Raw genomic sequence first — 24,671 nt, 5'->3', positions numbered from 1 at the left:
CATGTTTCACTATCGTAATTGAAGTAATTATCCAATCTACAGAACGTATTACTTATTGAACAGTTTTATTCCTTGTTAAAAACTGCTGCTTCGATTTTCATGTTTATTCTTGCTTGTAAAATATATGTTCAGTCTAGCGCTTGTTCCATGGTCTCGGACAGAGTTGCTTGTGCACAAGTTATCGATGTTACTTTTTATGTGTACAACTGACTGCTATATGTACTCACATATAAAATCCTCAGTGTTTTGAACAGTCTTTACAGTGAACTCGACTACCGTTTTAGCTATTATTTCTATGGCTCTTTTCCGTAGTTTGAAAATTGCAGCGGCTGGTCCGGGTGGAGGTTCGGGTCCTCCCTCGGGCATGGGTGTGTGTGTTTGTCCTTAGGATAATATAGGTTAAGTAGTGTGTAAGCTTAGGGACTGATGACCTCAGCAGTTAAGTCCCATAAGATTTCACACACATTTGAACATTTTTTCTGAAAATTCCGAAATTGTTCCTCAGAAGAGAATTCCATACCTCAGAATTGACTGTACATATCAATAGTGTAGCCGCACTCGCTGTCAGCCTCTAATGCAAGGACCCTTAAGTGAATAACGTAGCAGTATACACGGCAATGATGTATTTCCCCTTCCAGATCAAAATATAATTTGTTATTGCAGTAGATCTACTCATATAAAGATTTGAACTGACCTGGAGTGGCGTTTTGAAGTGATACCTTCCACAGGGACCGACACAATGAATCAGCCGCGTCATGGCGAAGCACCACGCATCTGATGGATCCCAAGGAGCACCCCGTCCCTCCCCCTATCCTCCGTAATAGAGCGCTACTGGTGAACGTCTTGGAATGGAGGCCCTCTGGAACCGGTCTTCTGTGACGTGCTAGGCCGATGTTTGAGGAGCAGGACACGATATTTCGTGGATGATCAACGTGGGTGCTCAGCATTAATATTACGCAGCCACTGGCAGACAACAAAGCGATTAATTAAAAATTTGTCTCGTACTGCCAGTCTCTCAAAACAAACGTTCCTGGTCTCATAAGGTGTTAAGCAGACATTCAAAAAGCGTCTTCGGCGGTTACTGCCGGCCGCTGTGGCCGATCTGTTCTAGGCGCCTCAGTCCGGAACAGCGCAGCTGCTACGGTCGCAGGTTCGAATCCTGCCTCGGGCATAGATGTATGTGATGTCCTTAGGTTAGTTAGGTTTAAGTACTAAGGGACGGATTACCTCAGATATTAAGTCCGATAGTGCTTAGAGCCATTTGAACCATTTATTTCGTCGGTCACTCTTCAAGCGTATGGAAAAGAACCCTAATATCACGAGTGCTACTTGACTCGGCTTGGATAATACCTAGCTACCACGCGGCAACAGGTGAACACTGGAACCGTCGTTCGAGGTGTTTGGTCACTAGATCGTGTGGGATTTGTTAACTAACTATAGACAACTACCTAATCCTATGGCCGACGTGGATTGCACTTCGGGCGTTCTTCGGTGGAAACGAGAGGTGTGACAGAGTAATTTCAAAACCATCCTCGATAGTTACTCATCCGAGGTTCTGAGAAGAATCATGGCGAGACACGTACCGGGAAAGGCAGTGTCGGGTAGTTGCTGGGACGGTCGTTTGAAGCGTCGAGCCCCTCGTACCAATCTCTTTCATCCGAGTTACCTCCCAGGACACGAGTCAAATTACCAATTAAACTTCAGTAACTACCGAATCTTAGATTCTCAGGGTGACAGAGTGAAATGTGTGATAGAGGTAACGCACAAGCGTGCACCAGCGTCAAGAATACAATGTTCCAAGTCTTGACAAACTGCGGAAACTTGGGATCACGGCTAAGAACTCGGGTGAGCTTACGTACAACAGATCTGAGACCACGTAAGCATCTAGGCAGGTCTGTCCAACTATGTTCTGCTGCCATCTGCTGCTTGCAGCTGGACATGGTGCTCACTCTACAGACACCAGCACTGGGTTACCTCGACGCAAAATTCTATTTGACCTAGTTGAGGTGGCTCAGCCACCACGACATTGCATCTGGGCAATAGTGTGCTGGTGCAAGCATTGTGTTAGCAGTGATGTATAACACTCCAATTGGAGTGTCCGCCCTTATACTTCTGGCCATGGGTAACTCTATAAATCTCGGAAGACCCAAAGGAACCGACCTACCGCCGTGTCATCCTTGGCCGACAGATGTCAGTGACTGCGTTTATGTCTGGGCTTGAAGTCGGCACACCATTCTCCCAGCCGTTGTCAGTTTTCGTGGCAGAAGCCGCTACCTCCTAAACAAGTAGCTACTAATTGACCTCACTCACCGGCGGGGTGGCCGAGCAGTTCTAGGCGCTACAGTCTGGAACCACGCGACGCTACGGTCGCAGGTTCGAATCCTGCCTCGGACATGGATATGTGTGATGTCCTTAGGTTAGTTAGGTTTAAGTAGTTCTAAGTTCTAAGTGACTGATGACCTTAGCAGTTAAGTCCCATACTGCTCAAAGACATTTTTTTTTTCACCTCACTCACAAAGGCTGAGTGCACCACACGCAATTACCCGTCCAAGTACTAGCCAAGCCAGAAAGCAGTTAATTTCGGTGATCTGACGGGAACTGGTGGTACCACTGCGGCGAGGCCGTTGGTTTTGGCAGTGGGGAACGATGATGATAGATACAGCCTAGATCGACCGTTCGACAGTACTATCAATCTGTCACAGATGTGTCCCATCACTCTGAGCCAATGGGCTGGTAGAGTTCAGCCTCTTGTCATCAGCGAATAAACTTCGAAATGTAAAAATGTTTCATCTAGATCTTAAAACAGATTTTTGCTGCGAGTACGTTCATGTTCTGCGCCGTATGCCAGAATAATGGAAGTCTCGTAAGTGTATCAAATGAAATGAAACGACCGTGTTCAGTGGACTATTTGTGCGTGAATAATAGGTAACGACAACGACACAGTGAAAGACTTTACAGAATTAAAATAACCCTAGCTTCCGATGAAAGACGTATACGGACTTTTATCACTGTAGCTGCCAATTTCTGTAAACTTCCACTGAAATATACTACGACTATTTAATTTTGAGATCGGAAATTGAAACTGTTTAGTCCTGCATTTCAATTTTCACTCGTGTTTGTTTTTCGCGTCACAGTTTGTTTCCCGTCGCTACGGTATCGTGCGTTTACCGTATATATTCACTCGCGAACGCGGAAAACCCTTTTTCCTCGGGAATTAATTGTTTACTGCCGCACGTTAGTTGGCGAGCACAGCCTCACGGGTGGCTGGTCGTCGCTTCCCTCGCCCAGCCCACCAGAGTATTAACGCATGCGCGCGTGGGCGCTGGTAGGCGGGGGGTGGGGCGAGAGGGGGTGGCGGGAAGCGCAGCTTTCAGGAGCGAAGCGCCGTATTGTGTGAGACGGCGCGTCGCTAACGTAACGTACAGACGGCACAGCTCGAGTACGCACGCGAGTGTAAAGTTTTATGCGTCCGTGTACGAGCTTTGCCGAGCTTAATAGCAAGAGTTATGATATTTATGGAAATGCGCCGTTTCATCTGTCACTCCTCTCTCTCTCTCTCGCTCAGTTCCATTTTCCCATGTGGGCGTATGTATTTACGTACGAGAGTGTGGGTTTGCGCGTATCGCACATCTGAATACAGCAAAGCTTAATATAGTTGCCCTGTCCTGCAACCCGCAGACACTCATTACAACGCCATAGCCACAACCGTAGTGAACTTTGGCCGAATGAGAGAGTTGTAGACTCAGTTATTCATACTTAAACTTTGTAACTGTTTTATAAAGTTTGTTGCTGTCGTAAACTAAACTGGACTATTGTCCTATTATTAAATTTCGCGAGCGTCTACATTCTGCTCATGAACCATGCAAGTTCTGTGGTTACGTAAAAGTTATCTGATGAAATACGTCGCCAGAATCTATCTATTATTTTATAACTGTGTTACAATTAACTTTTACCAAAAATTATTACAACACGTAAGACTATGTACTTAAGAAACAATCCTGTGATATTCTACATTGTTCAGAGCAGTGAACATGCTGCAGTGCGTGAAGTTGCAGTTTACGACTTGCAGTTCCTACACAAAAAACTAACAGAATAAAACATGTACATAAAATCAGAAATTGAAATTTGAAATAATTTGTATTCAAAATGATTCTCTAAAAATGCCCTGCAAATTTGCGTATCTAAACAGTCTGTATAAAATTCCAAACATTAATTGGTAAACACGAGAATGTAAAACTTGAAACGTCCCCTTAGAAAAATTAAGCATGACTGTGCTGGAAAACCTCTTACGTTATTTGATTTTCAAACAGCTGAGCAAAACTGAACATACTCAGACATTTCTCTCTTTACTTATTCTGATCATCACTAAACCGACACACAATATTTTTAGCGCAACGCAATCTGACTTTCAATAATCCCTACAAAAGAATGGCCCTGACTAACAACCTATACCGTTCATGAATCACTTACCTCACAAAATTCTTCGTTACTCGAAGTACTGCAATACCATGAGCGCCAATACTGCCAGCTAAATAAATGATTCTAACTACTGAAGGCACTAACTACTGATAGGCATAGTTAGGAAAATGAAAGAATTTGATAGAGAACAAGGTATTTACCTTAATAATGTTCAATTCATGACATCCATTTTTACAAATTTCCTTTTTCTGATGGACACACGTCCAGATTTCCCGCTCATAGTAAACTCTCAAAACTCACGAATCTCTCTCTCCACATCCACCACTGCTGGCGGCTCACCTCCAACTGCCCAACGCTAGGCGCTGTTCACATCCAACTGCCCAACACTGCAATAGCGAATATTCCAACAATTCCAAGTAGCCATAGACTGAACTCAGCACAGCCAGTGATTTTCATACAGAGCGCTACGTGGCGTTACCAACATAAAAATCTAAACAGCCTACTTACAAACTGCACTATAAGAGTACGATTGTTCCATAAAGAAACGAAATCTGAAATGATATTTACCTAAGCTAAACCTGATAACAACTTTGAAACGCAGTGCTTAACTTGAATGATCTTACTATGCTCTGACTGATGTCATGGCAGACCTGTGGCAAAGGGAAATCGGTGCAGCTCGAAAGTGGTGGAAATAAAACGCAGTGCAGCAGCAAACCAGCTAAAGAAAAGAATGCCTTGCTAGTTCAGTGTGAGGAAGAACAACTACGCTAACCACCTCAAATATAAAATCTAAGTAACTGTGTTCCAATAAGTGCAATGCGACGATATGGTGGGAAAGATTCGACTTACTACATGATTGAAAAAACTGTAATACAAACCTCATTGCTTAGCAGTTACAATCATCTTCACTAAAATCACTTATAAAAATAAGACTGTACCATGAAATTAGTTAATAGATTGGTAAAGGATTGATGAAAGTGTGACCATGAGTGCAAGACACATGAACTGTTAATTTTACTTAATCACATCTTGGCAGTCAAACTAACTAACTCAACTCAAAAAAGAAAAATCACGGAAAATTTGTGTTTCATAAACTCATAATAAATTATGAGTGAGTAAACATTTCAGCGAGAATATTACCTGAAAAATCTTCACACTACTCAAAGCACCAAATAATGTTTCCAATTGCTTGTCTCTGAATGTTGATGACGGCGACAATGCTGCTGACAGTCAAAGATCACACTGCTTGTTCTCAGAAACTCTGTGACATAACATATTGACGACTGAAGACGTCTGTTTGAAAAATATCTTGTGGACAAATACGAAGTATGAGACATCAAACAAACCAGATCCTACATCACTCTCATTGAATACCAACAATAAGCTAGTAATCTTACAACTTCCTCTATAAGTACCAAGCACTCATCGGTTTACCTCCACTTGTAGCGTCGCAGCTATTACGCGACTGCAGATTTTTGCAGTAAATGTGTTACGATATGGCAAGCTGTTTTGGGAGCCTGCAGCATAGTAGCGTTCGGTGGCTGCCGTCATGTGGCCTGCCGAATGCACCATAGCTCCACCATCGCTAAAGCGGACCGTGAAATGCTCACTGTGGCGCGTACTAAAAACACTTATTCACCTCACCTAAGAAACTAAATAACTACGTTAAATATTAGCTGTTTTATTCGAAATTTGGTACATGACCTCTTGTTATTCAGATGAGTTTTGTGTCGAAATATGATACCGGTACCTATAATAGTTTCAGAAATATAAAACCTATTAAAAAGTACTTAACTGACACTTAAGAAAATAAATTCAGATAGTAACAGTAAGTTTACAGTCCTTTTATTATTTGAAAACAACAGTAGTAGCGAGCTGATTTATTTTATAAAGATTTTCAATTCTAAACTTTAGATCATTTTTCATTCGTAATGGAAATAACAGTTTAAAAGTTAATATTTATATTTTGTGTTAGGGTGAGAATAAATGAGAGTGAATGTGAGTGTGTATGTGGGACATACGTCAAATTTCAGTTCTGTATTGTATTACATCTTACGTAACTAGCAAGTGTTACGTCACCAAGATGTCATGAAACAATTGTGAATCCTCGTAACTGGAGGATGACGTATGTTTATTAGCGTCTGCTTTTGTAATAAGGCAGCCAGAAAGGTAGTAAGAGGATAATCAGTTCTAAAGTATATTTCAAGCATAGTTTTCTCTTAATTTTATCTTTGTTGGTTCGTTGAAATATTTTGTTGAAACTTGCAGCATGAAATGACGTAGATGCATCTGCGAATGCTGACTGGAGTAAACCAGTTTGAGCACGAATATGATCATGAAAGATTAATCTGATTGACTGTTCGTTTTGATCAACCAATCAGAGTAAAGTCTTTCCCGAGCATTGGAATGAGTTATTTGCCCTGAAAGGAAAGACATTCCGCCAGTCGTGTACTAGCTGCCGGACGAGGTCATGTTAGACGTGTCTGAAAAAATTATTTGTAAAATGAAAAAAAGACTTATATCACGTTCGGTTTGTATCGCCACGCAAGCAGATACATTACGGACAGTTCTATGAAGTTTGGGAGATTTTGGAGTGTTTGTAGTAGAGAATAACGCGTGTGAAACTATCGGCCTTTGTAAAGAATTCTGCGCGGCGTGTTCAGTACGCATTTACAGAACATTTTTGGTGAGCACCTTCATTTGAAGAATCCACTGAAAAAGACCGAGTGTGAAACTCATTTCGTAGCAGAATATTGACTGTATTCATCTCGTTATATTTCGGGTTGGACTTAGCACGTTTCTGGCTGTCTTGCGTGTGACATAATGTGCATGAACTAGTAATGGATGAGCTATCGATGTAAATGTGGGCTTGTTGACACCATAACTAAAACACAATAAGAAACATTACTTTCGATAAGCGGACATTTTCAATGAAGGAAAGAAGGAAGCATCCGCTTATGCCCGTTATTACTAGAGATTTTCAGGTTTATTTCTTATCTGAGTTACGCGAACTATGCAATCGTAAGTATGGACGCACCTTCTCACATCGTCTGCATAGAACCTACGAATGCTGAGTAACGCATGGTGAACGAACGCTATACTGAATACCAGCGAACGCAAAGAGCCCATAACCGCCACGTCGCACACTACAATCTAAGTGTGAGAATTAAGAATTTGTGCGTCCTATTCTTACGAGAGATGGACGACTATTGCTCTGTATTATGATTCAAAACGGGATTCGGTAAGATAAGAAAAGAGCCACCTGATGAATAGCCTAGAATACATTGTTCAGGTCGAATGTGTCTCTTTGCAGAAAAGTACACCGAAAGCTTTGCGTGCTAATTTGCAAGCGGTGCTAAGTGCAGAAAGCCACCGTTGGGGCAGAAACAGCGACAGTTAACCAAGCGTTCATCAGCAGGCACTGAGTTTGGAGGTCTGAATTCAATGTTCGGGCCGATGTGGACAATTAATGGACCAGATGTCGTCTGGCCAAATGTCCAAATGAAGGTCCGAGTAAGTAAAATATGCAATGCAGCACAGAAACTTCGTTTTGATATTATTCAGTGGAACTAGTTAACTTCCTTGCTCTCAAGACGATGAGAGATTAGATTAGGTTAGACTAGATCAGTTTTTCGTTCCATAGAACCGTGTTGGGGAGATCCTCGTGAATGTGCAACATGTCAATTTTTTTTAAGCTGAAGTAACAATTCTAATAGTATGAATATATACGATACGTCATTTGTTTCTATTAAAAAATTCGTCAATGAAGTAGAAGGAGTTGGCCACTAGTAAGTCTTTCAGGCTCCTTTTAAACTGATATTTATTTGTAACAAATTTTTTTTATGTTTGTTGGCAAATTATTGAGGATGAGTGTTCCTGAGTAGTGGACTCCTTTTTGAACTAAAGTACAGTAAGTGCTTTTAAGTCCTTGTACAGATCATTTTTGTTCCTGGTGTTGTATGTAAGAACTGAGCTGTTTGTTGGAAAAAGAGATTTATTATTTAGGACAAATTTCATTAAGGAGTAAATATACTTGTTAGTATACCCATTTCTTTGAAGAGGTTTCTACAGGATGTCCGTGAACTTACTCCACAAATAATACGTATTACACGCTTTTGGACTCTGAAAACTTTTGTTTGACTTGAAGAGTCGCCCCAAAATATTATACCATATTACATTATGGAATGAAAGTAGGCAAAGTATGCAAGCTTTTTCGTTTTCTTGTTGCCTATGTCTGCTAACACTCGAATTGCAAATACAGATTTGTTAAGGCGTTTCTGCAGTTCTGTGGTGTGCTCCTCCCAATTGAATTTATTATCAAGTTGTGTTCCCAGGAATTTAAGACTGTCAACCTCTTCTATCTGCTCTTCTTCACACTTTATGCGTATGCCGGGTGGAAACCTCTTACAGGTTCTGAACTGCATATAGTGAGTCTTTTCGAAGATTAATGTCAGTGAGTTGGCTTTAAACCATTTATTAATATCTGTGAAAATATCATTAGCAGATGTTTCTAGAACTACACTCGACATACTATTTATTGCAATACTTGTGTCATCTGCAAACAAAACGAACTCTGCTTCTGGCAGTGTAACTGATGAGAGATCATGAATGCACACAAGAAAAAGCAATGGCCATAAGATGGACCCTTGTGGGACACCACATGTAATTTCTTCCCTTACTGATTATGACTGATGACTTAATTCACTAGCCCCTTGCACTGACACCCTTTGTTTCCTGTTGGCAAGGTATGACTTGAACCATTTTGCAGCACTGCCTGTGACACCATAGAATTCTAATTTATTTATAAGGATGTTGTGGTTCACACAATCGAATGCCTTTGACAAATCACAGAAAATACCTGCTGCTTATAACTTGTCATTTAATGAATTAAGTACATTTTCACTGTAGGTGTAAACAGCCCTTTTGATATCAGAAACTTTCAGAATTCCAAACTGTGTTCTTGATAATATGATATATGTGGTCAGATGGTTGAGAATCTGCCTGTACATTACTTTTTCTAAAATTTTTGAGAATGATGGCAAAAGTGAAATCGGTCTGTAGTTTGATGGTATCTCTTTATCACCTTTCTTGAACAGAGGCTTAACATCTGCATATTTTAGCCAGTTAGGAAATGTCCCAGTTATAATTGACTGGTTACACAAGTAACTTAGAATTGTACTAAACTCACAAGAACATGCCTTAGTTAACTTTGTTGATATTTCATTGTAACCACTAGCATGCTTTGTTTTTAAAGATTTTATTCTGGTAGTTATTTCTTTTGGTGAAGTGAATGACATATTCATGTACCTGAAGCTATTTGTAAAAGCTAGTTTCAGGTATTCAAGGGCATTATTTACTGATCCTAATAATCCCGTTCTACCAGTAACAGATATAAAGTACGTGTTACATAGATTTGCCACATTATGCCCATCGGTTACTAATGTGTCATTTACCCTTAATGCTATTTGCTCCTGTTCCTTTCTGGTCCTACCAGTCTCCTCTTTCACTATATCCCATTTTGTTTTTATTTTGTTCCCTGACATTGCTATCTTCTTCTCGTAGTGCATTTGTTTAGATGTCTGAATTACTGTATTTAGCTAAATCATCAGCATTGGAGCTATTCTTGGTCGACAGATTCATTTTCGTTTTTGTCTTACAGGAAATCTTTGTTCCTTGTGTGATCCATGGTTTTATTAGACTTCTGTTTAATTTGAGTAAGTTTTAGAGGAAAACAGTTTTCAAACATGGTATTGACATTGTTCATGAATGTGTTATATTTTTCATTCGTGTTATGAGAACTATAAACATCTCTCCAGTTCATATCTTTGAGCAGTTTTCTAAAACACTCAATTTTTGGTTGATTGACTACTTTCCTGTACTCAGATTTAGCAGTCTTGATAATATGCTTAGAATTTACATCTATAGCAAGGAGCTGCATGTCATGATCTGATAGTCCATTTATTACAGGTTTTATGATACGATTTTGTTCCTTTGATTTGTCTATAAAATATTATCAGTGGCTGTCCTTGAGGATTTAGTGATCCTATTTGGAAAGTTTACAGTGTGAGTTAGATTGAAAGACAACATTACTAACTGCAGTAAATGTTTACTGGAAGATTGCATTAGAAAATCTGTATTAAGGTCACCAGCAACCAAAATTTCTGTGTTTCTTCCTAATAAATAACCCAAAGGAGCTTCTAGATGATTTATGAATAGATTATAATTTCCTGCAGGTGCTCGGTAAATAGTTACTATTATACAGGGTGTTACAAAAAGGTACGGCCAAACTTTCAGGAAACATTCCTCACACACAAATAAAGAAAAGATGTGATGTGGACATGTGTCCGGAAACGCTTAGTTTCCATGTTAGACCTCATTTGTAAATTTTCACAATCAACATGAGTGGGCTGACGAGAATCCGCACGCAATTTTGCAGTCACGTCATCAACTCAGATTTTCTGTGAACGTTTGGGCAGGCATTGTTGGTGATGTCTTGATTGGGCCCCACGTTCTTCCACCTACACTCAATGAAGCACGTTATCATAATTTCATACGGGATACTTTACTTGTGCTGGTAGAACATGTGCCTTTACAAGTACGACACAACATGTGGTTCATGCGCGATGGAGCTCCTGCACATTTCAGTATCAGTGTTCGTACGCTTCTGAACAACAGATTAGGTGACCGATGGATTGGTAGAGGCGGACCAATTCCATGGCCTCCACGCTCTCCTGACCTCAACCATCTTGATTTTCATGTATGGGGGCATTTGAAAGCTCTTGTCTACGCAACCCCGGTACCAAATGTAGAGACTCTTCGTGCTCGTATTGTGGACGGCTGTGATACAATACGCCATTCTCCAGGGCTGCATCAGCGCATCAGGGATTCCATGCGACGGATGGTGGATGCATGTATCCTCGCTCACGGAAGACATTTTGAACATTTCCTGTAACAAAGTGTTTGAAGTCACGCTGGAAAGTTCTGTTGCTGTGTGTTTCCATTCCATGATTAATGTGATTTGAAGAGAAGTAATAAAATGAGCTCTAACATGGAAAGTAAGCGTTTCCGGACACATGTCCACATAACATATTTTCTTTCTTTGTGTGTGAGGAATGTTTCCTGAAAGTTTGGCCGTACCTTTTTGTAACACCCTGTATAGGATCTGTTATGGAACTCTACTACTGTTGCACATGCTTCTAGATGCTGCTCTAAACATAGTTTATTAATGTCAATATTGTTGAATTTATGGCAGTTTTTAATAAATGTGGCAACTCCTCCTCCATCCATATCTACTATGCAGAAGTAGGAAGCTACCTTAGATCCTGAAATGTCTAACATAACTATACCAGTGGTCACATGATGTTCAGAGAGGCAGATTATGTCAATTTGGTTAGAAGAATTCATTTCATCGATACAAATGAATAGTTCATCAACTTCATTTCTGATTCCCGGAATGTTCTGGTGTAATAAAGATAACTGATACTGCATACTAATGGGATTATAACTGCTTTGGCGAAGATGAAGTGGCAGTTTCTGATTATTTTCTGTTAAAGATTGTTTAAATGGAGGCTGTATGCTAAAATCTGACTCCTGCTCATGTTTTCTCAAACTGAGTGTGTCTCTCTTAAAACTCGTTTTCTTTCCCCCTTCCCTTTCCTAAAAAAGGCATCCCTCTGACACCTGTGACCACTGGTATTTTACCACTTGTGACAGTCTCCCCCCTTAAGTTTTCTGCAATCAACCCAGACAGTTTTCCCTTCCGTTTCCTATTGAAGTGAAGGCCATGCCTAGTGCAGTCCCACCTATCGATAGCATCCATACGAATCAAACCAGTATGGGACCCTATATCCGTCCTAAGCAGCCACTCCAACTCCAAGTTCACCCTCCCTACATAAGAGTTCAAATGAGGCTGATCATGGCGTCTCAACACAGACACAAATCTCACACTCGTATGCTTCGTTGCTGATGCTATCTTCACCATGTCACTCTGTCAATGCTATTTCCCGCACCACCCACTATAACCACGGCATCCTCCTTTGTGAAATCCTTGCATAAAGAACCTACATCCTCTGTTACCTGACCCAGATCTGCACTAGGCTTGAAAAAGTTTGTGACCTGGTACTCTGGACTTAGATTTTCCTGCAGTAGTTGGCCAACACCTCTACCGTGGGAACTACCTAACAGAACTTTCTTTCTCTTTACAAATTTCCCTACTTTTTTCGAGTCCTTAAAAGCTTGTTGTGCCCTTTCTACAGCTTCAGCTACATGAGGCTCATTCGATTCTGACTGAGGCAACAGGTCAAATCTGTTTTCAAGATTTATGACAAAGCTGTCTGATGCTCTCCTTTGCCTGTTCCCCCTATTACCTGTTGCCACTTCCCACCTCTGTTCACCCTTCTCCCTCTTTAACCTGTCAAGATCCGCCCTTGCCTTGTCTAGGTCAGCTTGAAAAGCTGCAACTTTCCCTTCCTGTTCCAGTATTTTCCTATCTCTACTGCAGATCCTACAATGCCACTGGTGAGCCTCATTTATCTTCCCGCTTCCCACGCCACTACATTCGCCCCAATGAAAGGAACTACAGCACTCATCACACCATATCCCGGAACTAACGATCCTACGGCATGTCACACGCTTCTCACTCATGGTAAAAACAGAAATCGTATGAACTGATTTAAGTACTTATTAAAACGTAAACAAAGGACCCTAAAAACTATTCAGTCAGACATAAATAAATTGAAAGAGTACTGAAAAAAAACTGGTGATTACATATATGTTTAAGTCACTGTTTACTTACAATACCCGCGCGTGAAATTAAGCCTAAAAACCGTGCTATAGGCGCGAGAAGGAAAATAAACTTCTTACCTCGTTTAATCTTCTTTAACACTTCACTAACACTTCCACTATTGTAACAACACTTATATTATATTTATACCAAGTGGAAACGTTTACCTATAAGTTTAATTCATGCTTACATACGATCCGCGCGCGCGTGAAATTAGGCCTCGGATTCGTGCTACAGGCGCGAGAAGAAAAATACTCTTCTTACCCCGTTTAATCTTATTTTATACTTCACTAACACTTCCACTAATTTAGCAACACTTATATTATATTTATAACACCTGTAAACGTTTAAAAATAGCTTTAATAACAACGCTTTTTATAATTATTTAGTGCAGCAAATGCTCTAAGAGTACGCGTCGGCGCAGTGTTGCCAACCAGCTTTGAGTGGGAAGTAGTTTTTGACTAGAAGTACCGACGACTGTCACATAATGACATCTGCACGTAAAAAGAATGATAAGCATGATCACTTTAATGTAATACTGAAACATAATTTTTTTCCGAGCAGATGAAGCTGCTGTTTCCAGTTCTGAATATTTCAGAAACTATTGGTTTGTGTGGCTCCATATAATCTTCGTTAAGATTATTCCCGAGAGATTAGTGTTGTTTGCAAGGGAAATCATCTAAACTTTCACTAGAATCTGAGAAAGGCAGCAATATGGAAATATTTTGTTCCTGCGAAAGATAACAAAAAATAATGTGGGTGTGTGAAAGATTTTCTGCCAGTTACGAAGTTTTTCTTGACAGTAATTTCAAGATACTGTCTGAGGTAAACTGTTTCGGAGTTAGCTTACATCCTTGTACGTGACCTATACAATCGTTATTCTTTAACACAGTTGCTGAATACAATTATTCCATTAAAAAGTATTTACATTTAATAACGGAGGATATTGCTTATCCTCTGTAGCGATATCAAAAACTGAAAAGCTCAGTTGTTGGCAGAGTAACATTTTCACTCAATTACTATACCGTGTTTTCTTACAGAACGAATAAAACTGCTTAGTATAACTGAGTAAGCTTTTTTTCAACCTAGTAACTTGTCTGGTAGATTTACTACGGTCATTTTAAACTAGATAAGGCTAAATGGCATACAGCAAATTCAAGGCTGTTCTTGATTAATACTTTGTACCAAAAGACTATTCCACTCTTGCCTCTTTTTGTCAATGTTTTATATAAACCTTTGCAGTTGCCTAAAAATCAGACATTAGATTATTTTATTTATTCATTTATTTATTTATTCAGTCATCACCTAATAATTGCATAGAATTTATCATGGATATCTTACAGTTACAGATTTCAACCGCCAATCAACTAAGTAATATATATTAGTAAGGTGCCTTCTCATCTTGTAATTACGATGATTCAACAAAATCTAGGTACATAAACACTGGAGGACAGAAACTAGTGATTTGTATTATGACAGGCGTTCATGTTGCTCAGTGGCTGAACAGTTCTCGCTGTCGTAAAATTGGTGTCCCGTCATTACTATCTTAGAATACATGGTAGACAAGTAGGCTTGGTACTCGTATTTCAACAACGATCTCACTTTCGACAATGCAATGAAATCGAGAGAATATTCCTATCATGATACTAACTGATTTAATTCCGTTGTTAGTGTCTAATGGACCATTATATAAGTATGAGGAAGCACTATCACAGCGTGTGACTTGTTGTACTAGGTGTGGTAATCGGATGATGAGGTCTTCGGCGTTATCTTGTGGGTCGTCTTCGTCATTCAAAAGGATGTGCCCATTACAATAGCTGGCATAATTTTGTTGTTTAGGTATCAGTGAACCATTACACACGGATGTCGAAGAACTGAAGTGTCAGTTGCTATGTGCATGTGGTGCTCAGGTGGCGTTATCTTGTGGGAATTCCTCAGTCGAGGTGATATGTCCATTATCATGCCAGCTGGTATAATTCTGTTACTGGTGTACCCGTGAGCTATTAGATAAGCATGACGAAGCACAGTGCACCGAGTGCGAGTTGCTGTACTATTCGTGGTAACCGAGGCCTTTGGCATTAACTTGTGGGGCCCTGTTACTAGTCAAGAGGATATGTCCACTAGGATGACGTTGATGTGTGTCATTAGAGAAGGATGACGAAGCGCTGTGCACCGAGCGAAAGTTGCCGCGGTGGGCGTGCAGGTCAGGCGGCGAGCTCCTCGGCGTTGTCCTGCGAGGCTTCGTCTCCCTGCCCGTGGGGCTGGTGGGGGTGGGGGTGGGGGTGTCTGGGCTGGGCGGGCCGGCTGTAGGCGACGGTGCCGCAGATGGCGGCGGCTCCCGGCGGCTCCTTCCTCAGCAGCAGACCGCGGCCGGCGACGCCGTGCGGCCCCGTCAGGGAGATGACCGGCACGAGCAGGTTCACCGCCGCCGCGCCGCCGTCACCGGCCACCACCCCGCCCAGGTCGGCCAAAACGCCCGGTTCCGCAGACACCTGCGCAGACGCCGCAACACTGGAGCTCTCCCTAGATTATGTAAAAACAGAGTCTCGGTGAGACTACAGTCGAGCGGTAAGGGGCTCCGGGCAGCAACGTTTGCTTTCTCATAGCCTGTTGGGAATAGAAATCTGAAAAAGGATGTGACTTGTAGGCTACATACTGAGGCATAGAGCCTTCGAATCGCACCTATCACTTGTTAGGACGATATCGTTATAGGCATGAGTCATCGACAGATGTCACCAGCTGACATGGACCTGAGTTACAGAGCTGCACGTAGTTGGGGACAGTGCTAGCAGTCATAGTCAAAACAATGTTGTAAAGTTATGTTTGATTAATATTTAATGCATTTGCGTAGTTGTAATTGTTTTATATGTGTAGTAATTAGCAGTGTGAGTGTTGTATGAGTGAAGAAGAACAGAAGTAAATGAAAATTGTTTTGTTTATTCACGAAGTACCAGTTAAACTATACAGGGAATTTACTATAATTAAATGTGCAGTCAGTTTATGGTATTAATATATCGTGAGTAGAATACAAATTAATCGGTAATTTCAGAAGGAGTAATTTTATATTTGATACTTTTCTAAATTTATTTATTTAGCAATTGCCATAGAAAGAAATGTTTCACTATGATTGGTCATTGAAGTAAAGTGCGGGTTAGCATGGGATAATACTGCAACCTGATTTGATGTTTGTGATATCAGCCAATCAGAAAAATGCAGGCTCGCGCCAATCTATGTGTGATCTAGCGGGGTCGGGACTGAGGGCTCGAACTAGTAACATCTCATTGAAAGCAGCTCCGACGAAAGTACTGTAAAATCGCGGAAAAATGCTAATTACGAGTTCGCGAAGCAGTACAAAGTGTATTTATGTGAACGGTATAGTGGAAGTCGTGTGGAATTTCGGACGGAATATCAAAATTATTGCTTTTGACTGTTAGTTAAAACCGCGTGGAGTGTTGTGCGATCTAAGACTGGAACAAGTATTACGTGTAGAGCACAGAGCACAACATTTGAGTGAGCATTTTCATAACTAAACGTTCCGATGAACTCTATTAACTTCGGTAACGGGTGTAAATACCATAAACTGGCTACGTGTGTGATTGTGGTGTGCGTGGGAACTTTACATTGTGTAGCCACTTAGTACGGACTTAGCAGTATTAACTGTGATCTTTATCGTAAAAATACACCTGAAAATTTACATTGCCAAGTTAAAACTTTTATTTCAGTAGCTAGCCACATCCCGTTTACCGGACAATTCTATGTATGTTGCGACCTGCAATAGACAGTAGTGGTCTAGTACTTTCTACTACAGTTTTTAGCTAGACAAATTACATTGCTGCACACTGGCAGGGCAGTAAAAAGTGACGTACCGTGCCGCAACACGTCTAGCTACTTCAATGGAGGGATTTCTGGAAGTATTTACTAAAGATAATTATTATTTTTGTAAAAAAAAGTGCGCATGAAAATAAAACAGGGTCTACACCAGTTCCCCACAGTCGTTTAATGAACAAAGTATGAGCATATGCACTATAAGACCAATTGTGTGGTTGGATTGAAGAGTTCCTAGATGACAGAACGCAACATGTCATTCTCTATAGAGAGAAGTCTTCCGAAGTAAGAGTGATTTCAGGTGTGCTGCAGGGGAGTGTCGTAGGACTGTTGCTATTCACAATATATATAAATGACCTGATGGATGACATCGGAAGTTCACTGAGGATTTATGCGAATGATTCTGTGGTATATCGAGAGGCTGTAACAATGGAAAATTGTACTGAAATGCAGGAGGATCTGCAGCGAATTGACGCATGGTGCATGGAATGACAATTGAATCTCAATTTAGACAAGTGTAATGTGCTGCGAATACATAGAAAGAAAGATCCTTTATCATTTAGCTACAATATAGCAGGTCAGCAAGTGGAAGCAGTTAATTCCATAAATTATCTGGGATTACGCTTTAGGAGTGATTTAAAATGAAATGATCATATAAAGTTGATCGTCGGTAAAGCAGATGCCAGACTGAGATTCATCGGAAGAATCCTAAGGAAATGCAATCTGAAAACAAAGGAAGTAGGTTACAGTACGCTTGTTCGCCCACTGCTTGAATACTGCCCAGCAGTGTGGGATCCGTACCAGATAGGGTTGATAGAAGAGATAGAGAGGATCCAACGGAGAGCAGGAAGCTTCGGTACAGGATCATACCTTCGCCGAGAGTCAAGCAGTATATTGCTCCCTCCTACGTATATCTCGCGAAGAGACCATGAGGATAAAATCAGAGAGATTAGAGCCCACACAGAAGCATACCGCCAGTCCTTCTTTCCACGAACAATACGAGACTGGAATAGAAGGGAGAACCGATAGAGGTACTCAAGGTACCCTCCGCCATACACAGTCAGGTGGCTTGCGGAGTATGGATGTAGATGTAGATGTAGAATTCTCATCACCGGTAGAGCGTGTATTTCAAGCAAATCCCGTTTGCATCTTCATGTGCCACTACTGGCACACTCTTACATGACTACCTCGAAATTTGAAGAGACGTCATCTTTAATTGAATTAGGGAGAGGGGAGCAATCAGCGAGGTCATCTGTCCCATCAGAATAGGGAAGGCTGGGAAAGGAGGCGGCCGTACCCTTGCACAGGAACCATCCCGGCATTTGCCTGAAGCGATTTAGGGAAATCAAGGAATACCTAAACCAGGATGTCCAGACGAAAGATTGAACCGTCGTCCTCCCGAATGCGATTCCGCTGTCCTAAACATCATCTTTCAGATGTAGAAACACGCCTGCCAACTTGTGTTTATGTCTTTGTGTTGAGATTTATTTTCTCTCAGTGTATGTAAGGCTTTAACAATTTTGAGATTTATAAAATAAGGAAATTCCTATGTAAAGATATTCACAATACTCCAATGATCTTACCCTGCAATTTTCAGCCAATTCTGGCAAGTATAAGCTGGGAAAAAGTATATTTTATTCTTAAAACTACAGCTTACGTGAAACAGCCTTTCAAATTGTCTGTACAGCCCAGCTCCATATGATGGGGTGTATACAACCTCTTCCATCTCATCTTGCAGTTCTATTTTCCATGCTCGTCTGTGCCGTCTTGCCTTTGTTTCAAAGTCTCTAACAGCGCTCTCTTAAGCCTTAAGTCTTTCTCTAAATTTAACATTTGATTCAGTGTGAAATGACCAACAGTTTTTAGCAGTTTTTCAGGACTTCACATCCTACAACATTTCCTTATTGAACAACGCTGCTGCATCAAAGACACCACTAATTGACATACACAGTCTTGGCAGTTCTGGCCCAAGCTACGCTGGTGATGGATTCGTTAGGATTCTGGGTGCAGCCATGCAGACGTTCCTCAATGTATAACGCCTGATAAATCTCTGAACGTTTGTATCAAGACCTTCACTATGATAAAACGTGTAGCTAGTTTGTGAATAAATTTCTCGCCATTTTGCTGTGCTCTGTTGTACAGAGTCCGCCAATAAAAAACCCCGCATTTGCCGTAGCCGCAGTGCGAGTTGTTGTGAGGATACTGATGTGGAGTGTGTTTTGTTTAAGAGCGGTGTACGTGCGATTTTCAGTGTGCGCCATGGCGTGGCTTGGTGAGCCTCGTGCGTTTGTTGTGGAGGAATTTATTCGTAACGCTGGTTCTGTGATTAGTACTCTGCGATCGTTTCGGAGACGATTCGAATTTGGCCGACATGATCGTGTCCCGGATGGGAAAACTATTCAACTGTGGGAGACAGACTTTAGAAAGACAAGTTCATCACTGAAAAGGAAACCTACTGTCCGTCCTCGATCTGCAACAACGCTGGAAATGTGGCGCGTGTAAGAGTATCTGTGCAACAATCACCAACGCGTTCAGCACTTAAAACGTGAAGCTGCCCTGGGATTATCTGATAGGAATGTAAGAATAATTCTTCATAGAGAACATCATACGCACCCCTCAAAAGTGATGGTTACCCAGGAACTAAGTGAAAGAGACTGAAACTCCCAGAGGTTCGTGTGAGGAAATTCTTCATAACATTTCACCTGGCGCTTTGTTTATTTCTTCGGACGAGACGCATTTCCCCCTATCAGGAAGTGTAAACAAGCACAATTTGCACTACTTGGCTACAGAAAAACCTCGTGAAATTTATAAGCGGCCAGTATACACTCCTCACGTGACGGTTTGGTGCGCCGTTGCTGAATGTTTCGTGTGTGGACCGTATAATCTCGAATAATTCTAACCGTTATTGTCACACGCTAAAGACCTTGCTCTAACGTAGGCTAAACCAGTTTGTAGCAGATCAGGAAGATCAAGAAGTGTTGTTCCAACAAGACTGAGCAACATACCTCACCTCTCGGTGTTCTATAGAAATGTTGCGCGAGCTGGTTCCTGGTCATCTTGTCTCTTTGTGTGAGGAGACGTCGCCTGGCCCTCAAGGTCGCCTGTGTTATCGCTTTGTGATTTTTTTTCGTTGGGGACACTGAAAGGCTCTAGTGTACAAACATCGTCCCACAACACTGCAGGCACTGAAAGAGGACATTACCCAAGATGTGGGAGCCATTCCAAGAGAAATGACACAAAGATGTGTTGAGAACTTTCGGGATAGACTTCGTCAATGTGTCAACAATGGAGGACGTCATTTAGCAGATATAATTTTTAAAACCAAATAAACCAAAATGGTAAAATATACATATTTCACAAATAAAAGTAATTTTTCTCTATTATACTTATTTTTATAGGTTGTCACAGAAAAACTGAGGGAGGTTTTATAGCCGGACCCTGTATTTGCACCACGAATCACTACCTTGAGGGCACAGGTCATGGAAAGGTTTATCACCTGCTGAAAACAAGTGAAACAAAACTGTCCATACAGCTTTTCTCATATCTTCTACGCTACTTCTAACATTTTGGCTGATGGGAATGCCATTATAATTTTCAATTTTATCTATGGCAGATTCTGTAAGTCTATGTTACCATCTAATCATCTGACAATTTCCTTCCCTTTATGCAGTTTTGAGTCGTTGCAGCCTCTTACCGATCCGCTTTTGTACAAATGGCTCAACTGGCTCTGAGCACTATGGGACTTAACATCTCAGGTCATCAGTCCCCTAGAACTTCAGAACTATTTAAACGTAACTAACCTAAGGACATCACACACATCCATGCCCGAGGCAGGATTCGAACCTGCGACCGTAGCAGTCACGCGGTTCCGGACTGAAGCTCCTAGAACCGTTCGGCCACTGCGGCCAGCCGCTTTTGTACATGACCTGTGCATTCCAGTTTAGTGATAACTTACATTTTTTTTCCATATGGCTCCCCCAACTGTTTTGAAAGCTTTTAAATCTCTATCTCTTAAATAATCACCCTCAGACGCGGGTGCCCAAAAAATTTAAATTTCAGCGTGAGAAGTGACAAATGTACATGGTCACGCACAAACACTGTTTTGCTTCAGTGAATGAATTAACCAGAAAGAAGACAATAATATATATGCATTTAATGTTATTGGCTAGGAGAAATTCCGTAGGTTGAGGTCAATAAAAGAAAACAAAAATTCAAAATTTCAAGATTTCAAACCGCCCAGAGCCCCTTAAGCAAACCTCTGAGATACTAACGAGATAGTCATAGACTGTGCGGCTGGGCCCAGCGGAGGTTCGAGTCCTCCCTCGGGCATGGGTGTGTGTGTTTGTCCTTAGGATAATTTGGGTTATGTAGTGTGTATGCTTAGGGACTGATGACCTTAGCAGCTAAGTCTCATAAGATTTCACACACATTTGAACTTTTTTTTTTTGCACATTTCACGAAATTTCTATAAACAACTAGCGGTGGTTCTTGAACATTTTGAACAAACAAGATCTGAACCCAGTGATCTACACAGTGAACAGACTGCTCTCCATAGGATCGTTTGAGATAATAAGACAAAAGCGCCGGCAGTAGTTGCCGAGCGGTTCTAGGCGCTACAGTCGAACCGCGCGACCGCTACGGTCGCAGGTTCGAATCCTGCCACGGGCATGGATCTGTGTGATGTCCTTAGGTTAGTTAGGTTTAAGTAGTTCTAAGTTATAGGGGACTGATGACCACAGCAGTTAAGTCCCATAGTGCTCAGAGCCATTTGAACCACTTTGAAAAAATTTAACGTGATAATGCCTGCACCAGTAAGCGCAGTGACAGTGACTGATGGCCTCAGATGTTAAGCCCCATTTGAACCAATAAGACAAAATCACGCAATTGGAACTAGTGAATATCTGAATTTAAACAGGCGTGACCAATTAAACCTGAAATACGGATACTGTAGCTAATATAGATATTATGAGAAAGGGTTTCATCAAACTTTGAAATGAAGCTGAAGGCCACAATAAAATCCTGTTTATTACTAAGATGCATTAACTTAATTCAAACCACTGAAGAGGCAATACAAATAATAAAGTGCACAAAGTGTCAAATAAATCATCAAACATACACAATAATAACTTTAAACTGGTGAATGGAATTAGCCACCCCCTCGTAAATCGCCAATTAGTCAACAGATTAAAAGAAGGACACAGAAAAGAACTTACAAGCACCAGATCCCTTGCCTAAGCGCTTCTTTAGTTAAACTAGCTGACTACGTGAATTAACTCAGGAAAGTAAAACGGCAACTCGAAACAAATTGTAAGTAGGCTGTTTAGGATTTTTTTATTGGTAGCGCCACGTAGCGCTCTGTATGAAGATCACTGGCTGTGCTGTGTGTAGTCTGTGGCTGGTTGGCATTGTTATAATACTCGCCATTGTAGCGTTGGGCAGATGGAAGTGAACAACGCGTAGCGTTGCGCAGTTGAAGGTGAGTCGCCAGCAGTGGTGGATGTGGGGGGAGAGATGGTGGAGTTTTGAAATTCGTAAGACTGGATGTCATGAACTGCTATATACATTATGACTTTTGAACACTATTAAGGTAAATACGTTGTTTGTTCTCTGTTAAAATCTTTCATTTGCTAACTATGCCTATCAGTAGTTAGTGCCTTCAGTAGTTTGAATCTTTTATTTAGCTGGCAGTAGTGGCGCTCGCTGGATTGCAGTACTTCGAGTAACGAAGATTTTTGTGAGGTAAGTGATTTGTGAAAGGTATAGGTTAATGTTAGTCAGGGCCATTCTTTTGTAAGGATTATTGAAAGTCAGACTGCGTTGCGCTAAAAAATATTGTGTGTCAGTTTAAGCACAGTCTTGTATAATTTTTCTAAGGGGTCGTTTCAAAACGACTTCATAGTTCCCCTCGTCAGAGGATGTGCAAATGTGGGTCGTGTTTACCATGGTTCGAAAACTAAGGTGCATAGGATGTCTGCAGTGTTACCTGAGAGTTACATGTTCAGCCCTGATATCTATGATCAGCTCTAGGACCAAGTCCTCCTCCTCTGCAGTTATAGGTCAAAAACGTCTCTCCCTCTGCCGACCAAAGACGAAAAATGTTGTTCCTATATTCAGAATCTTGCTGGTTTTGCCAGCACCAGATTCTCTGTAGCCAATTGCAGCAGACATTCCAAGTTCGGACCAATGAAAAATTAATAAAATAGCAACAGTTTCCCTTCTCCTAAAGAATCTTCTGTGATTAACCACTAAGACATATTTCTCTCTTAGAGGGTGGCAGAAATCATAAATTCCCTAGCACTATGAGGGCAGTTCGCACCACTACAAAAATAATTTTCACGGACCAATCTGGGTCTCCGTCACAAAATTTGGACTGCTGTCCTTCTGTGGATCCAACAGATTCTTCTCTTTTTGAGTGCCTCGTCTTTTCCTATCTTTATGCAGTTCTCTATCTGTTTAGAAAGAATTCTGTACGCTGCTTCTCACAATGGAAGGTTACAGCCTGCCAAATACCAGTTTTGGGATTCTGTGACGCTTTTATTACAAGGTGAAACACCTTCTCTGACAGCGCCCGGCCATTCAGTGTCTGCCGGTCGAAGTGACCGAGCGGTTGCAGGCGCTTAAGTCTGGAACCGCGCTACCGCTACGGTCGCAGGTTCGAATCCTGCTTCGGGCATGGATGTGTGTGATGTCCTTAGGTTAGTTAGGTTTAAGTAGTTCTAAGTTCTAGGGGTCTGATGACCTCAGATGTTAAGTCCCACAGTGCTCGGAGCCATTTTCGTGCAGTGTCTACCTGGTCGCCTCTCTTTCAGCGAGGATTTTTTTCACGTTTCGCTTACAGTGCTGGTACTCCCACAGTCAGGCAGCGCTTCCAGCGTATGGAAAAAAAATAACACGTATCTATCATCATACAGAAATAAAATGAAGAGATACTAACTAAATTCACAACCCTTAGTGTTTGCTTCAGTTACATCAACTCTTTCATGCAACGCAAGGGGTTTGTATTGATGTGGCAGTCTAATTTGAATAGCGAGTTAGTTATTGGGCTACGGAGCAGTTTTGGAAAACAACTGTCCCGCAACAACCCATCTAAACTTTTCCTGTTGTTATTCTGTTTTGGTTTGTTACAAACGTGAAATGTGTAAGATGCATCAAGAATACTCGTGAATGTACTAATACACAAAGAGCAACAAGAGTTAAAAATGGGCGCATGTATACAGGTAGCGCCGAAGAAACAAGTAAGCATATTGTACAAAAAAATTATCCACCTCTCCCTTCCTCCTCCCAGAAAACATCACATTAATTGGGCGCAGCAGCGACTCAGATGAAGAAAACAGTCCCCAGTTCCTTCAGGTATGCCATTTCCATTTGTGGCCACTCATCTTTTATCAAGTGCCGAACAGTTACGGATTGTTAATATGATCACATTTCACCCGCAGTTCCAAATACTCGAACAAATATTCTATGGGATTAAAACGGGGTGATTTAGCGGACCATTCGAGTTGCTGTAGAGTGCCTGAGTGATCGTCAGACCAGGTATGTATACATAAAGCATTGTGAATACGACTTTTGCTACCTTCGAAAGATCGGAGTGTCTCCTTCATACTCATCATGACAATGCAGAAGAAAGGGCAACACGTTGTGAACG

The 24,671-nt window shown here is 41.3% G+C and overlaps 1 protein-coding gene across 1 annotated transcript in view; it reads right to left on the bottom strand.

Moving 5' to 3' along the window:
* Positions 1-14,466: 14,466 nt before the first annotated feature.
* Positions 14,467-24,671, bottom strand: part of LOC126274609 (superoxide dismutase [Cu-Zn]-like) — a 179,472-nt gene continuing 169,267 nt past the window's right edge. Inside the window, exon 4 of the mRNA XM_049977128.1 lies at positions 14,467-15,693. Coding sequence (XP_049833085.1) covers positions 15,406-15,693 — 288 coding nt within the window. The 3' untranslated portion in view covers positions 14,467-15,405. The remainder of the gene's footprint in view (positions 15,694-24,671) is intronic.

Source organism: Schistocerca gregaria, chromosome 1 (genome assembly GCF_023897955.1).
Source record: "Schistocerca gregaria isolate iqSchGreg1 chromosome 1, iqSchGreg1.2, whole genome shotgun sequence".
Taxonomy (NCBI): domain Eukaryota; kingdom Metazoa; phylum Arthropoda; class Insecta; order Orthoptera; family Acrididae; genus Schistocerca; species Schistocerca gregaria.
This window is presented reverse-complemented; position numbering and strand designations above follow the sequence as displayed.